This window comes from Zootoca vivipara, chromosome 5 (assembly GCF_963506605.1).
Source record: "Zootoca vivipara chromosome 5, rZooViv1.1, whole genome shotgun sequence".
Taxonomy (NCBI): Eukaryota; Metazoa; Chordata; class Lepidosauria; order Squamata; family Lacertidae; genus Zootoca; species Zootoca vivipara.
Genome location: NC_083280.1, coordinates 24,202,902 through 24,219,355, shown reverse-complemented (window position 1 = coordinate 24,219,355; position 16,454 = coordinate 24,202,902). Strand labels below are relative to the sequence as shown.

General features: G+C 39.6%; 1 protein-coding gene across 5 annotated transcripts in view; it reads left to right on the top strand.

The window, feature by feature from the left end:
* TSC22D2 (TSC22 domain family member 2) overlaps nucleotides 1-15,880 on the top strand; it is a 40,419-nt gene extending 24,539 nt beyond the window's left edge. The window contains exons 3-6 of one of the 5 annotated variants that reach the window (XR_009557570.1): nucleotides 4,108-4,149; nucleotides 9,387-9,438; nucleotides 11,536-15,364; nucleotides 15,726-15,880. Coding sequence is in view for 1 of the 5 variants with exons in the window: in XM_035132935.2 (XP_034988826.2) it covers nucleotides 4,108-4,149; nucleotides 9,387-9,438; nucleotides 11,536-11,787 (346 nt within the window). In the remaining 4 variants the exon portion in view is untranslated. Of the gene's footprint in view, nucleotides 1-4,107; nucleotides 4,150-9,386; nucleotides 9,439-11,535; nucleotides 15,451-15,725 lie in introns of those variants that run through there. The other 4 variants (XR_009557571.1, XR_009557572.1, XM_035132935.2 and 1 more) reach the window with 4 other exon arrangements.
* The last annotated feature ends 574 nt before the right edge of the window (nucleotides 15,881-16,454 follow it).

The following is a 16,454-nucleotide window of genomic DNA, read 5'->3' as shown; positions in this document are numbered from 1 at the left end:
CAGTAGGGAAAACATTACTTTTATAAACTGCAGTTAAAGCATTTTCAGTGGTGAATGAGGATATGATCTGCCCATTCTTGCTTTCCACTTCTTATTACATGTGCTTTTTCATTGCTCTTGATTATTGCAGTATATTCAGAAACCTTTCAGGGTTATTCACAGAATTTAACTTTCAAGTTGGGGGCAGTAAACTGATATGGAGAATAAAATCTTCAATAGTGATTCATATCATCATTTTTGCACTCAACTCTTGTCTAGTGAGGGACACTATGTTTCCAGAAACTGGAGTGGATTGGTTTGGCACTCAGATCTAAGTGAAGTGTTTCTGGTAGCTGATCAAAGCGGAAGGTGGCTAATCTTTACTAGGCCAGCATAAAGCAAAGTCCTTATACCGGTACTTCCTACAGATAACGTCATGAATGCTAAAACAAATGTGTGCATTTTGGTATGTGTGTGCAGAGTAAGCCGACTAGGTATTGGAGGAGAATGGCAGCTGCTTGGGTCAAGGAGGAGCACAACTGGAGCCCTCTTAATCTCCCTCAGGGCCTGGGGTAAAAGGCGAAGCCTGTTCTCGCTGTGTTTTCTGCATCCAGGTACAACTGGCTTGGGACTCTTAACTTCCAGCAGCTGCTGCAGCAGAAGAAAACTGGTGGGCAGCAAATGGCTTCCTTCCCCCAGAGCTCATGGACAAGGCTCTGTTTTCTGTACTGAGAAATACATTATGCACGTAGGCATAAGAAAAGCATTATTCCTCTTAATTTGCATAATTCTGACATTTTTGCTATTTTGCGTAATGTATTCCACCTTTACCAGTCATGGTGGAGAAATAATGCTGCAGTCCTGTTCCCAGGACTGTTTTTTTAAAAAGGCATTTCTTCTTATTTATTCAATTTAAAAATAAAGATAATACAATAAATTGCTTAAAAATGAAACACACAAAAGATACAATTTTGGGCTTCTGCCTTCACAATCTCTGGGGGAAATGAGCATTATTTATTGGAGGGTAATAACATGTCCACCTTTTTGTTGATAAAAATCAGGATATTGTCCTCGGTGTCTTAGGATATTCTCACATGAAGCTGAAAAGTTACTAAGAATTCCAAATAGTAGCATATTTCACAGGGGGCATTTGAAAATCGTTTTCATCGTTTATATATAAAATAAAATTTTGCCAGGTAGTTAAAAATGAATCGTTTTCTTTTCTTTTGTTTATTCCCCAGTATATCTTAATTTTCCAGCAGTAGTTATGGACCAGATTTGACCGTAACCACAAATCCTTATTTAACCCTTCTAAATATTTCCATTATCTTAAAATAGCCATCCCCACAGCTAACAAAAAATATAATTTCAATTCTTTATCAAATTCTTTATCAAAACCATCTTCATCTGGTATATTCCATATCCCCAATAATGCCACTGAGGGAGTTGGCGCCATTACTTGTTTTGTTGTCAAATAAATTTCTAAGAACACCAACTCCCCCAAAGCTGCCACTGAATGACACTCCCACCATAAGTGGAAATAGTCAGTGCTCTGGTTTGTAGGATTTCAGGAGACAGTAAACTCACACACTTTCAAGAATATATTCACTCAGTAAAGCTAGATATTTGCTTCGGGAGGAGAGAGCAGAATTCAGTTCCTGCTACCACTTTCTGCAGAATTATGACGCATGCAGCCCTCCTCGTGACCTTCCTGTCACATCAACTCTTAACACATTAGAGCAGCATAGTAGTATAAAGGTACAAATGATGATAAATAATACTTGAAAAACAGGTTCATGGTGCTATAACATTGGTACCAGTCCTGAGTATAATTTTTGAGGTTTACTATCTGATCCTATATCTTATGGAATGGTGGAGTAGGGTACAACTTCAGCATCACAAGTTTATAGTGGAGTACAAATCTAAGCTAAATAATTCACTTTTAATTTACTTGTTATTTAGGTTCAGATTTTCCTCCCAAGAGGTGGATACTCTTTGAAATACATTTGTCCAATTTAGTATTGCTTTGTTTTCTACGAAAATGGCTTCTGTATAGGGCACTCCATCCCATTCCTCAACCTGGTGCCTACATCTTGTACAGTACTTAGATGGTTTTATGTCAGCTGGTCTATATGCTTGTTGACACTCTCAAAGAACAAAAGTTAGTGAGGCAAGGCTTATCCTTGCAGAAGCCATGCTTGTGCTGCTTCAGCAAGGTTTGTTGTTCTGCATGCCTGGTTATTTATCTTTAACAAAGCTTTCCACCTGCTTTCCTTTGACAGCTGTTAAGCTAACTAGCCTGTAATTTCCAGGATCCTCCCAGGTCTCTCTTTAAAAAATAGGTGTTAACATTGGCCACTTTGCAGTCCTCAGATACAGGGACTGTTGTAAGAGACAGGTTACATCAGGCATGTCAAACCTGCGGCCCTCCAGATGTTTTGGACTACAATTCCCATCTTCCCCAACCACTGGTCCTGCTAGCTAGGGATCATGGGAGTTGTAGGCCAAAACATCTGGAGAGCCGCAGGTTTGACATGCCTGGGTTACATGTTTGTTTGTTTTTTTAAATCTCGTTTCACATTTGAGTACTTAAAACTCTTGGGTAATGCTATTTGGACCCTGTAATTTGTCTTTTTATTTTGTCTGTTAGGTCTAGAACTTCATTTCGCATTACCACTTTTTGCCTCAGTTTCTCACATTCCCTTCCTGCCCAAGTTAGTTCAGGCAGGAAGATGTAAATAATTCATTTAGTTTCTCTGCAATCTTCTGCTTTACCACACCTCTGACTACCTTGTCATTTCAGGGTTCAACCACCACTGCTACTAATGTTGTCTTTTAATGTTGATGTTTTTTATGTTTTTACCAATGTACCCCTCAAATTCTTTTTTAAAGCATCCCTTTTGTCAGCTTGCATTTCTTTTGCCAAAGTTTGCATTCTTCTTTTATTCTTTTTTGAAAGAAATTCTTGTTTCTAATTGCATTATTGACTCTGCTAATTAACCATGCCGGCATCTTCTTCATCCTTGTGGTACCTTTCCTGATCTCCATTAGGGCTGGGCGATAACTGGTTTTCAATATCGCGATATATTGCCAGCTAAACATCGTGATATATCAATATATCACAGTATCTGAAATAACAAAGGAACTACACAGAGGCAAACAGGACAATGCGACTCCTGGCAACTGCTACTACTTACGGGTCTAAAGTGGATAAATGACAATATTATCAATCACTGCTCACTCAGTTTCTTTAGCAAGCAAGTCAAAATGCAGCCCATCAGGACGTTTGGTATGGGGCTTGGCTACCCAATGGTGGTATTCAGGACAATCCAGAGTATGGTGATAAGTCATAGTGAATACAAATAATCTGGGACTGCCAGCAGGCCTGCTAGTAGGCAGAAGCGGCAGCAGCCTGGCAGCAGGGGCACAATAACCAGCAGCTTGCAGCAGAAGCATTGCCACAGCAGTGGGCGACAGTGGCAGAAGGCCTCACAGGTCCCATTGCTTGTGTCGCCACAAGGTCTCGCAGGCTGCCACTACTATTGCCATCTCCCTTCGCTATTGCAAGGCCTCACAGGATGCCGCTACTGCCATCACCTGTCAGTGATGTGTCCCCCCGCAGGCCACCACTGCTTCTGCTGCCAAATGCTGGCACCACTGCGAGGCATCTCAGGCCAATGCTGTTACTACTGCCAATTCCCATTGCCACTGTGAGGCCTCGCAGTCCACTGCCACTACCTGTCACTGCCGTGAGGCATTGCAAGCCGCCACCGCTACCTTGGCCACCTGCCGCCATTGCAAGGTCTCGCAGGCCGCTACTGCTGCTGCTTCCCTTCGCTGCTGCGAGTCCTCGCAGGCTGCCCCCACCACTCCCTGTCATCACTCGCAGACCACTACTGTTTGTGCCACTGCTACTGCTGCCCCTCCAGTTGCCACCATGAGGATGCACAGGCCACCACTGATTCTGCCGCCACAGCCAGGCTGTCGCCGCTACTGCTAACACGTATTGTGGTCATGGCAAGCTGTTTCTGCTACTGCTGATTCTGCCTCCTAGCAGGCCATTTTGACTTGCTTGCTGATGAAACTGTGTGTGTGGTGATTGATAATATTGTCATTTATCCATTTTAGACCCCTAAGTAGTAGCAGTTGCCAGGATGTTGTCCTGTTCCCGTATGTATAATTCCATCCTTATTTTAGTCATTGTGCTAGATAGCAATGTTTAGCTGGTGATATTGTGATGTTTAGTTGGTGGTGTTGTGAGGTTTAGCTGCTGATAACAACGTTTAGCTGGTGAGTTACCGCGATGTTGAAACCCAGATGTCGCTTAGCCCTTACACACATTGTGATTTGTGATATATTGCCAGCTCAAATATTATGAAACAATTATCACAATGTGTACTTCAAACCAGTGTTGGACGATATATTGATATATCTCCCAGGCCTAATCTCCATATGCGCTCCAGTTGAGCTTCTAATGCTGTGTTTCTAAATAACTCCCAAGCAATTTGGAAAGATTCAATCTTCTTGACTTTGCCTTCCTTTTTACCAATTCTTATTTTGGGGAGGTTTACTTTTTTGAAATGTGACCATGTTGGATTTTGGGGACAATTAGCTGTTTACATGTGTATTTAATTTAATAGCAATGTGGTCACTTATTCCCACTTATATCTTATACCAGGTTATGGGCACCATAGCTGCCAAGTTTTCCCTTTTCTCACAAGGAAGCCTATTCAGCATAAGGGAATTTCCCTTTAAAAAAGGGATAACTTGGCAGCTATGCTGGGCACCACCTAAGTCAAGGGTCACCATCCTTCTGGTCAGTTCCTTGACCAACTGTTCTAAGGCACATTCATTTGGGATACCTAGATATAAATACTTGTTTATTTAGGTTGTTGTTATTATTATTTATTATAAATTTATTACCTACTCTTCACCCTAAGGTCTCAGGTTGCTTTATACTTGTTTCTAAACTGGACTCTCCTCCCTTGGAGGTTTCTAAGCAGAGGTTGGATGGCCAAGTGTCATTGATGCTTTAGCTAAGATTCCTGCATTGTACGGGGTTGGACTAGATGACCCTTCCAAATCATCTATGATTACAATGTTCATATGTTTAAGTCTCTGAGTTTCATTTTAAAATAATAGAATAGAAATTTTATGCTTATGCCTTTTTTGTGACTGGAACATGTGTAGTCAGTCTGTCTGAGGTTAGTTGAAGTCGGCCATTAGTACAACAATTCCTCTTTTGGGTGCTTCCTTGATTTCATTCTTCATTGTAATATCTTCATGAACATTTTGATTAGGGAGCTGTTAGCATTCCCGTAGAACTATATTATTCTTGGTATCACCACCTATAGCAATTATGTGGAGGGGTCTGCCCTTTTGAGAGTTCTTTTTCTTGAACTCAGTGCCCTCTTTGACATAAAGAGCAACACCACCTCCGCTAAGTCATCTTCTGTCCTTCCTATAGAGTCCATATCCAGTGATAACAGGGCCCCACTGGTTCCATTGCCCCAGCTGTATCAACACTGTCCTCTAAGACCAGGCATTCCAGTTTGCCCACCTAGGCTCAGAGGCTTCCAGCACTAGTGTGTAAACACAGTTTTCCTTGTCAAGGTTGTGCAGGGCTCTGGAAAACTAAAACGCATTTTCAGTATTAAAGCTCCCATTTCTTACAGTACCTATTAAGTGTGCCAACTATTTTTTTTTGAAAAACACAAAATAACAAGAATGTAAGGGCCATAGAAGATCTGAGGAATGTTCTCTTGATACGCAAGGTGTGTGAAGACTATTTGAAAATGTAAACATGCAAAATATTAAAAGGCTGCTTTTTAATAGGGTATGAAACCTCTCAAACATAACAGCCAAACTTTCCTTTCTTGTCTGCTTTTGAAGGAGGCAAAACTTAATTTTGCTTCCAAATTCAAATTAGCCCCCTAAATTAGCCTCCTAAAAATAGTCCATATTTAAACATGGATATTTAAACAGTATGCTCTTCAGCAATATTTGAGTGTATATATTACTGAAAAGTTTGTTTTATACATGTTTAGAATAATGGTCCCACTCAAAGGGAAGGACATAGTTATCGGTTCTTCAAGAATCACATCTTTTGTGATGAAAACATAGGACTTTTAAGTAAAACTATTCCATCCACTGAAATAGTTCATCTGTTTCCTATATGCACTTTGCGTATCTATGAACACTGCTACATGATAATACAAAATTGATTTTTGTTTCATCTTTCAACATAAGTAAACATTGCACACTAATTCTAAAATCATACAGGTGATCTTTTAAATTCACTCATTTTTGAATATCCAAGGAAGACTAATTTCAGTGTTCCTCGCATTTATTACAATAAACATTTAAATGTTTCAGGAAAACATTACATAGAAAAGGTGAAATTAATTTCTGATGTACACTTATTTTTCACTTTTGAGGTAAGTTGGAACAAGGAAGCTAGCTGTTCATACTGTAATTGTGTTCTGCCTTGAAAGGTTGGCTAGGATCAAAGAACCACACAACTACCTGTAGTCATTTGTGTTTCAGACTTGCGTGTCTTGTACGCTGTTCTGTCCCAGTGCGGAAGGCAGACTGCTTTTGAAATAGTTGAGAATGTTAAGAGCAGCTTTTTGAGATGGTGCTCTTATTGGAAATGCATTTCTTTGGTTTGCTATCTAGTTTAACTCTCAAATAGTACAAAATGGCTGGTATCGGTTCCTACATTCACTGAAAACCATTTACTGCTAGCTAATGCTGGCATTTCTAGTTGGAATAACCACTTTTAATAGGCTTTAAGAAAGGCCAAACTGAAAAAAAACAACTATTTTCAAATGATAGAGCTTGATTGGAGTGCTGTGACTGGAAGACAGATAGATAGGTTTAGAATAGTTCTTATGCTTCTTCTGTAAGGGCTAGCTAGTCCAAAGGTAGAGGCTTTGACCATAGCCAGACTTTTCCTCAAACAGTATTCTAGAATGAGGGGTGAAACAGCCCTGCATGAATAGCAGGTGTGTCTCCATGTAGAAGTGCATTTTTTAGATTAGGCTATAGGACACATATAAACCTTTAAAACTTAGAGTCCTTGCTTCTTTTCTCAGAGTTGGACTCTAGTTATCCCTGTTTAATTACTTCCTTTTAAACATTTTATGAAGGTTGTTTAGTAAAACTTTGTAAGTAGCAACCTGTCTTGTCTTGTTGCTTCCCCCCCCCTTTTATTTGAAATACATTATTAAGTGTACATTAATAAAATGGTCAAGAAACTGGTGTTAGAAGTTGTGTGGTACAATACAAATCAATATATTAAGTAGTCATTACTTAAATGTAGTAAACTTGTTTTTCTTGCAATACACAAAATGAGTATTTCTACATAACATATTAAATATGTTCTGAACTAAGCAATATTCCACATTTGAAGTTGACCTCTGGTGCTGCAGTGGCATCATTTGAAAATAGAAACAAGTTCTCAATATTGGGGCAGGGTTTGTAATAACATATAATCCAATTATGAGCATTTAAATTTGTCTTCTGCTTGAATGCTGGATTATGAAAAAGGAGTAATCACATGTAAACTTTTTCAGCAGGGAAAAGTAGGGTGGATGTCAGAAATGACAAGTAGATAAAACTTGTTTGAGTTCTCTGCTGCTGAATACAAAATGCCATATTTTAAAATACGGCAAAATGAATTTCTCTCCATGGTAAACCTGAGCTTTAAAATTTAAAATTTGCAGTTATTGAATTGCAAATCACTTTACTGAATGCTTAAGATAAAATTTCTTAGTTGGCAAGTAGAAACACTTCTCCTCTTGCAAGGAAGGGCACACAGTTTCACTGATCTCCCCATCCAATCTTCACTGATCTTTCATGGCAGCCCTCTGCACCACATCCCATAATGTTCAGGAGGACCTAGGAGCAGCTGGGCGGGGGACTGCAGAGGTCAGGGGAAATCTGTGATACCTAGCAGTTCTTCCACTTGCCTAATGCATACATGTAGCCTATTTTATTTATGCAGAGGTCAGAAAGTAGAAATACTCGTTTAAAATAGTAAGTTGCAAATCCTCTTCTAATTACAGAAATGTACACTTTCATTTATTTTCATCAGTAAGGGCCAGGATGATGCACCTCTAATTTAACGCGTGTAGGCTTAGTCACAATGTTATAAGCCAATTTGTCCAGAATAGTGGCACAGAATTATTTATTTATTTTTAAACTTAAAATAAATGTGAGCACAGGGTCTCTGGTCAATTAAATTCCTGTTGTGCTGTTGATGGTATGGCATCTCCTGCTTACAAAACTAGGCCGCATTGGACTTTTGAAGAAAGCTCCTCATTGGGCCAACACACTGAGCATCTTGAAATGGATTCAAGAGTCCTCTATTCAAGCTGATCTCTAATCTCTTGGGAACTACATGTTTTAAGTTTTAGCACATGCTCCAGGTCAACAGTTGTGACCCATTCAGTGTTATACTGGAAAAAAGTTGAAATACAAACAGCCAGTAGCTTCCAAAAAAAAAAAGCCCAACAAAGTTGGTCTCATTTTTCTGTGTTCCACAACTTGTTGGAGGTGTCTAAATTACAGTACATCTTGCTTATAGTATCGTTTTAATTAAGACATAAATGTTGGCTTTCCGTCATATTAGATAATATCTAGGTAATCTGTATATACTGGCTGTCACAGTGGACAAAACAAACTTGCATCCAAATGCCACTTTAACACACACAGAAGCAGCAAAGCGGTTGACTTGGTTATAATTGTGAACTATTAAGTTACACAAAAAGGGTGCTCAGGGTAGCAAACCATGACAACCAATAGGATAATGACATCACTATCTCATTGTACTCTCTAGAGAGGCCTATTCACTGCTTAAACAAGGGCCACAGTTTGTGTAGATACACCTTGGGCCCATTCTGGCAAGAAATAGCCATGTTTAAGTCCCATTGAAAGCACTTAAATGCTTAACACCCATTGATTTTGATGGGACTTAAATATGTCTAACTTTCTCTGGAATTGAATCTTTATGATCTGAGGATACAATTCTTTTCCATCTTGTTCCTGAGTATATGGAGATCCGACTGACCATCCTTAAAGGTTTGTAATTATTGCTGAGATACATAAGAAGCAGTTTGAGCACTGAAAAGCTCTCTCTCTCTCTCTCTCTCTCTCTCTCTCTCTCTCTCTCTCTCTCTCTATCTATATATACATATACATATACATATATATATATGTGTGTGTGTGTGTATATATATATATATATATACACACACACATATATATACACACACATTTTTGTTGTTGTGGGAAACCATAATAAAATGCACAAGGAGCGTTTGCCTTGCAATCAGTTTTGCTGAACAACATTCCAGAGGTCACTGGAGTTCATGTACCTGTGTTTTGTCTTTTCTTTTAAACAGTGCATCTGGTGCGAGTGTTGTAGCCATTGACAACAAAATAGAACAGGCGATGGTAAGTAGAGAACTGAACTGTTTAATTCTTAAAGAGCGCTGGGTTTGTAGTCTGCTGTCGTCATTTTTGTATAACCTATATTGATGGATTGTAAGGCCATATCAGGAAGAAATGTTAAAGATAGAAAATGATAAAGCAAACACAAGCAATTGTTTGTCTGTTGAGGACTCCATATAGGTGGAAAACACCAGTTTACATGATAATAATATGATCTCATGTATGGCATGAACATGTTAGGCTTCAGCCTGCTGCTTGCCTGCACTATGTCCTTGTGCCATGCCATTTATGCAATTCTATTATGAGCAAAGAAGCACCAAAGAAGCATCTGGGCATTCATGTAGTGCCATTCCAAATGTGTTCATGCGCTTTCGGGGGGTGGGTGAATCCATGTGTAAACCGATGTATTACTACAGTGAAGTTAATGTACATCATACCCAGGTCCGAAAGTTTTAGCTTACACCAAGACAATGCTAATTCTCTAGTAGGACTGCCGTTACTTTAGCACATCATTATTTGGTATGACCAAAAGCGTTGCTTTGCTATCCAGAATCTTTGACATGTTGGCCATTACTTCAGTACCAGGCCTGAATAGACCTTGTCTGAGGCCTGGGAGTATTGTTAGAATAAAGTTTTATACTCAGACAAAAAAAGCAGCTGGCTCCTGGCTGGGCTCCCTGACTGGATTAGCCCTCTGAGGCCCAGGCCTGACTGCCGCTCCCCCCCTTCTCGGGCCTGCTCAGTACTGCATCCAGACATTTAAAATAATAGCACGTGTAAAGATTTTAGTTTACAAAAGGCTTGGGAGCCAGAGGAAGAGCTGTTACATCTGCATGCTTTCCAGCCATCCAGTTTTGGAGAAAAAAAAGGAAGGGAGAACGAATTCTACTGAAAAAAATAGGCAAATATGGACAGAAAACAGTGTTTGTTTCTACCCTGAGTCTAAGCGAATATTGGTCCGAATGCATTATTCTATTCCATAAAATGCCAAAGTCAGTAGTCGACTTGAATATTCCAAACTAATGTGCTGTTTCCTGTTGTGTTGGCTCCCATCAGTTATGCGAAGTTACTTTTGGGCGCTGGGAACAGCTTCATCTCCAAGTTGCTTGAAATTCTTTATTGAAAACATTTTATAACCTGCCTTTCCTCATAAATGTACATCAGATCACTGTAGGAATGGTAAAACTGGTTTGTTCTTACTAGCTTAGTCATAATGAAAAAGTAAAAAAGCAGCTGCTGCAAAAAGCTCAGGAAATGGAGTGCCTTCCCCTAATATGTGAAAGGCAGAAAAATAGATGCTAAGTGGGCTGCTCTCAGGAGAGTGTTGTAAAGATTGAGCCCTGCCAGTGAAAAATGCCCTGTGATCAGTTGCCACCTACTTAATCTCTAAAAGGCAGGAACAGGCTCTCTGAAGATGGAACTGAATGGGCAGGTTCATCCAGGGGAATGTGATCCTCCAGTCTTTCCATGGGTTTTCTGATAAGAAAAGTGTTGCCACAAAACGCGTCGGTTCAAGTTGGACAAGTCTAGCGAGCCCCATATTTTTAATCGGTATTCATGGTCATGTGATGGAGAGCTGTTGGGGATCCCTGTGGTGCAAGTGGATTAGTTTCCAGAGTACCAGCTCTGTTAGCCTCAGTGTCACTGCTGCAAACAAGAGTAGACAAAGATTTTGTTTGTGCGTAATCAAAAAGAATGTACAGAATTCAAAGCTAAGCAGTATGGCAAACTTGGGGGTTACTTCAGAAGCACACAGAATCACTTAATCATACATACAAGAATAGTTTCTGTAAAAATAACTATGAAGCTTTTTGAGAGTAAGAAATCTCTGTATTTAGGTTACCTTCCTGAAAGCAACATATAAGACATGTAGCATTGGTGTTTTTTGAGTGCTTTGGAAGTTGGCAATAATACAGCAAGTGAATTCAATGCTGGGGAGTTAATCCTGTGTATTTTGGTTTCTAGATATTTCTATTTAACTTGTGGTGCTAGGATCCAAATTTAACTGTTAATGAAGTTAATGAAGTTACGCCCAAGAATTTGGGCAAAGTAAAAGTCTGTTTATAGAAATTAATCTAACGACTAATTTGCCGTTTGCAGGATCTGGTGAAAAGCCATTTGATGTACGCAGTCAGAGAAGAAGTGGAAGTACTGAAGGAACAAATAAAAGAATTAGTCGAAAGAAACTCTTTACTTGAACGGGAAAATGCACTGTTAAAATCTCTCTCAAACAACGATCAGTTATCCCAGCTCTCAACCCAACAGGCCAACCCCAGTAGCACTTCTCAACAGCAAACAGTGATAGTACAGCCAACGCAACCTCCGCAGCAGCCGAATGTCTCCTCAGCATAAAGCTTTCTTGCCTCATTAAGAAACTGAAAGCAATCTGTCCTTGTGTGCCACTGGTGTTCTTTCCACTTTATATGAAAGCAAGTAGCCATGCTTCAGTTGTGTGTTTTGGCCTTTTCAGTATTAGACAATCATTCTACAAGAGCTTTCCCTCACTGAGATGTCATGCAGCACAGTTGGTGTTCAATTATGCCATCAGTGCAAAAGGGAAATGATAGAAGGAGTTATAATGCAAAAGTCTGCATTTATTTGGTGCACATGAGTGGGGTCTTTAAGAGCTTTGGCGAGGCTCTTCAAGGTTTCCATTACTCATGGATTACTTTGAGCCTTGCTTTTTCACATAGCAACAAACTCATCTTTAGAGCCACTGTTCTTTCAATTATAAGTAACATTTGCCTACATTAGTTTCATTTATTTGTGTTTTTATTTATTACAGGGCTGCTATTCATAATGTACATGAACAATGTCACAGAACTTTTAATTTTTTAAAAATAAATAAATGTAAGTATCAGTAAAAATTGATATAGGCAGGATTGAGTTTAATAGATAAAATGTTTAGGCAATAATTGAACAAAAGAATCCTGGCATATTTCTAACACTAATGGCAATTTACCTTTTGGTATTTATTTTCAGTAGTTAAGACCCAGCTTGAATGTAAATTTTTGTATATTGTAAGTATGAAGACCATAGTGCGTCTGTACAGGTAGTCGCCAGTCATTGTGAGATAATTGATGGGCTATTTTGATGAAGAAAACTTTGCTCATTTCTGTTTCTACTTTCTAATAGAGAAATTGCCATGATTCCTCTGCTTTTTGACATTTCGTATGATTATTATTATTTTTTGGGTGGGAATAAAAAGCTGTGAAATTGTTCAACCTACTTTGTAACCAAAGAAGCAAAGCTGTGTAATTGAGTTTTTATTTTATAATGCACATTCTTTATGTATTTTTATTTAGTGTTCTCATTCACATTTTTCTTTGCTGTCTAGCATGATCTGCATGACCTATAATCTTTGAACCACTTTCGTACCTCATGTTTTATCCAGCACTCTTATTGTGATATGTAATAGTCTGTGAACAATGTCAAATAAAAAAAGAAAGAACAGCTAGTGTTGGTGGAGCTGAGCTGGTGTGTTACACACTAGTTTGAAAAAATGAAGTGAGCCATCTTTTGTTCATTTAAAATGGTGTTCTGAATTTCGTATGCAGAAAACGTTTTGTTACATTGCAGATTTTAATGTATTTAATAAATGCAACATGCAGATTAAGTGCAGTGTATACTGAGTATTTAAATTAAAATGTACATTTCATAAATACAGTTTCAAGAGACCATTTGTGTATACTAACGTAGTATGTCAGAAGTTGATGTACAGTATATTTTAACACTTTCTGAAATTAAACTGCAGTTTTGTTGAAAGATTTGCCTCTGCATGTGTTCAGAATGTGACAAGGGCTTAGGTCAGTGATTAGAGTTAGCTTGAAAAGAGCAAATGAAGCACACCAAGGCTGCAATCCTAGACATGCTTACATGGGAGTAAATCCCTTGAATGTAGTGGATTTATTTCTGAATGAACACACATAGGATTGTGCTGCCTGTTTTCTTAGTCTGTTTGGCCGAGGACCAACTTTTCCTCAGCAAAGTAACTGGAATTAGTGTTTCAACTTTATCCTTCATAGTTTATGATTTTATGCCTGGTTCGCACAAGCTGAAACCTCATTTTAGAGAGAAAGTATACTATGGATAACAGTCACCTACACCTTTTCCCCAATGTGGTCCTAAATACTTCCCTGCTAAAATGCAGGATATCAAAGTGATTTTAGGGACATACAAAGCGTCACTTAAACCAAAGCCGATTACCACTGCACGATTCTGAAACATAGAGCGGGTGGTTTGAAGTTTAGTGTGAATCTAGTCATAAGCTAAATTTTTATTTTAAGGGATATAGAAGAGAGTCACCTATAGGGCTGCATAGGCTTTTAAGGTAATTAGTGTAGAATGGGTGGAATCCAATGGGTGTCTCCACTGACAGAAGGCAGCTGTCAACAGAATGGAAGGGGAGGCAATTTTTGGCAACCTCTCCCCAGAGCAGATTTTTATTGGGGGGGGGGCAGCTGCAGGGGGCAGAAGGAATTTTCAAAAGTTGCCTCCCTGTCCCATTGCAGATGCCTTCTGTCAGTGGAATGATTCTCATTGGATTCCACCCAACTTCACGCTCTTCTTAGTTTTCATGCAAGAACAAGGTTTCGTTTTGCAAAGTACTAAACCAAGACTGCTTCGCAACTTAACGTAGTCTTTCACTTTACTAGCTCTTGGGGGTATAAAATGGAATCTTGTTATGCATTTTACACCACCATGCTGTTGCAAATGCTCCCGTTAAAGTGTTTGAATGTGGATCATCACCAGCAAATGTCCCGATGCATTTCTGTGGTACAACATTGCCCTTGTTTATAATACCGAAGACCACCCAAGCACACTCTGGCTTTAGTAGGACACAGACGTCTCATAAAATAGCACCAATAAACTCCCTGTAGTCTGCTGCATTTCTTAGGGAAAAGAATACTGTATGACGATTGTGTGTCTCTTGCAGTGTATTACTTAAATTGGCCTTGCAGAACTGGCAAGCGTTATTCCCAGTTGACCACAACACAAAGTGATGATGTTGCACTGTGTTGCCACCCAGTGATCTATGTGACCAAGCCCTGGAGAGTGTACTATTTTCCCCTTCTTAAACGTTAATTCGGGCACTATTTCAGTAAACAGATATACTTAAAATGTATTGGCCAAAGAGGAAGTCTCTTGAAAAGCCTGCACTTCATTCCTGCAAGCCAAGATGGTGATTATAATGCTTTAACAAGCCAACTAAACCCATGGCCTACAAAATATATCTCTATGACTTTGCTTAATACTTCAGTGGTCTATTCCCCTAACAAGGGCCCATAGCTGTGGTAGTATATAGAGTAGTGTGTATATATGGTATAGAGCAGGCATTCCCAAACTTTGGCCCTCCAGATGTTTTGGACTACAGTTCCCATCTTCCCCTACCACTGGTCCTGTTAGCTAGGGATCATGGGAGTTGTAGGCCAAAACATCTGGAGGGCCGCAGTTTGGGGGTGCCTGGTATAGAGCCTTAGGAACTGAACTATAATGGCTTCTGCATTCTGGACAGCATAAAATGACCACAGTGAAGCAACTTTATAATTTTATGGGTGAGTTATTTAGTTCTGGATAGGCAACAAGACATGTGGGCCAAGTCTGGCTTGCCAAAGGTGTGTGTGTGTGTGTGTCAGAAATTACCAATTTTGTGAATTCAGGGACAAATTACAGGAAGCCACAATGGTTTAACTATATTTGGTCTGTTGCTGTGTATTGCCAACTGACATTCATATCAAAGCCATCATAGTAGTGATTGACAACCTCTACGAATAATTATGGCGATCTGGAGTGTTTGAAATCTGCTGGATTTCTAAGCATGCAAATGCTACCATTTTCATCACAGCTTAGTGTATGAAGAATTTGTGTATCTACCCCTGGATGAGAATAGTGTGGAGGGGAATGACTTTAGGGGTAAGTATATGGGAAGGTTGGACCCAGGTGGCGCTGTAGTTAAATCACTGAGCCTAGGGCTTGCTGATCAGAAGGTCGGCGGTTCGAATCCCTGTGACGGGGTGAGCTCCCGTTGCTTGGTCCCAGCTCCTGGCAACCTAGCAGTTCAAAAGCACGTCAAAATGCAAGTAGATAAATAGGGACCGCTACAGCGGGAAGGTAAACGGCGTTTCCATGTGCTGCTCTGGTTTGCCAGAAGCGGCTTTGTCATGCTGGCCACATGACCTGGAAGCTATACGCCGGCTCCCTCGGCCAATAATGCGAGATGAGCGCGCAACCCCAGAGTCGGTCACAACTGGACCTAATGGTCAGGGGTCCCTTTACCTTTATAAGGGAAGGTTAAGCCATGTAGAGGAACAGGAGTTATTGGCAAGGCTCCTCTCCTGCCTATCGCTAAGAGCACATTGAACAAAAAAAGAACTGAAATCTTGGGAAATCAAACAAGCAGCAATACATAGTAGTATTTCTTCCTGGTGGAACTTTTGAAAGGTAGTTCATCTTTATAGTATTTAATTCATTGTTATTTAGTGGATTTAAAAAAAAAACCAGATCCTCAAAAGTTCATCCAAACAAGGGTTTTAGACATCCCAAGTTTCACAGAAAACTTCCTGAACCTTAGAATTGCTAACATGTCTTGTATGCTGCATAGCAGACTTTAATACGGTAGCAGGAGGAGTGTGTGTGTGGACATAGCCCATTTTAGGGACAATCATTTTTAGCCCATCTGTATAATGGAAGATTCAGAAAGGAAATAAGGATAGCAGAACAGCTTCTGTAGGTCAAAGACATTGCTGAGATCACCCAGGAAAAGGAACATATTGAAAACAAGCATGATGGCATGAAATGGCAGATGATAACATTTAAAATACTCCCGTCATTTTATTTTCACAGTTGGGTGAAACTGTTTGACAGATCTGGCAAGTAGTTTAGCTTGTCATGCTGCAATATGACAATTAGCTGGAATTGCCAGTTTTCTCCTGCCAAAAACCAAGGGTTGCATCCAGCTAGGTTCTACTCGGAATACGACTAATTTAGATCCATTAATTTCAATGAGTTCTCTGAGTAGA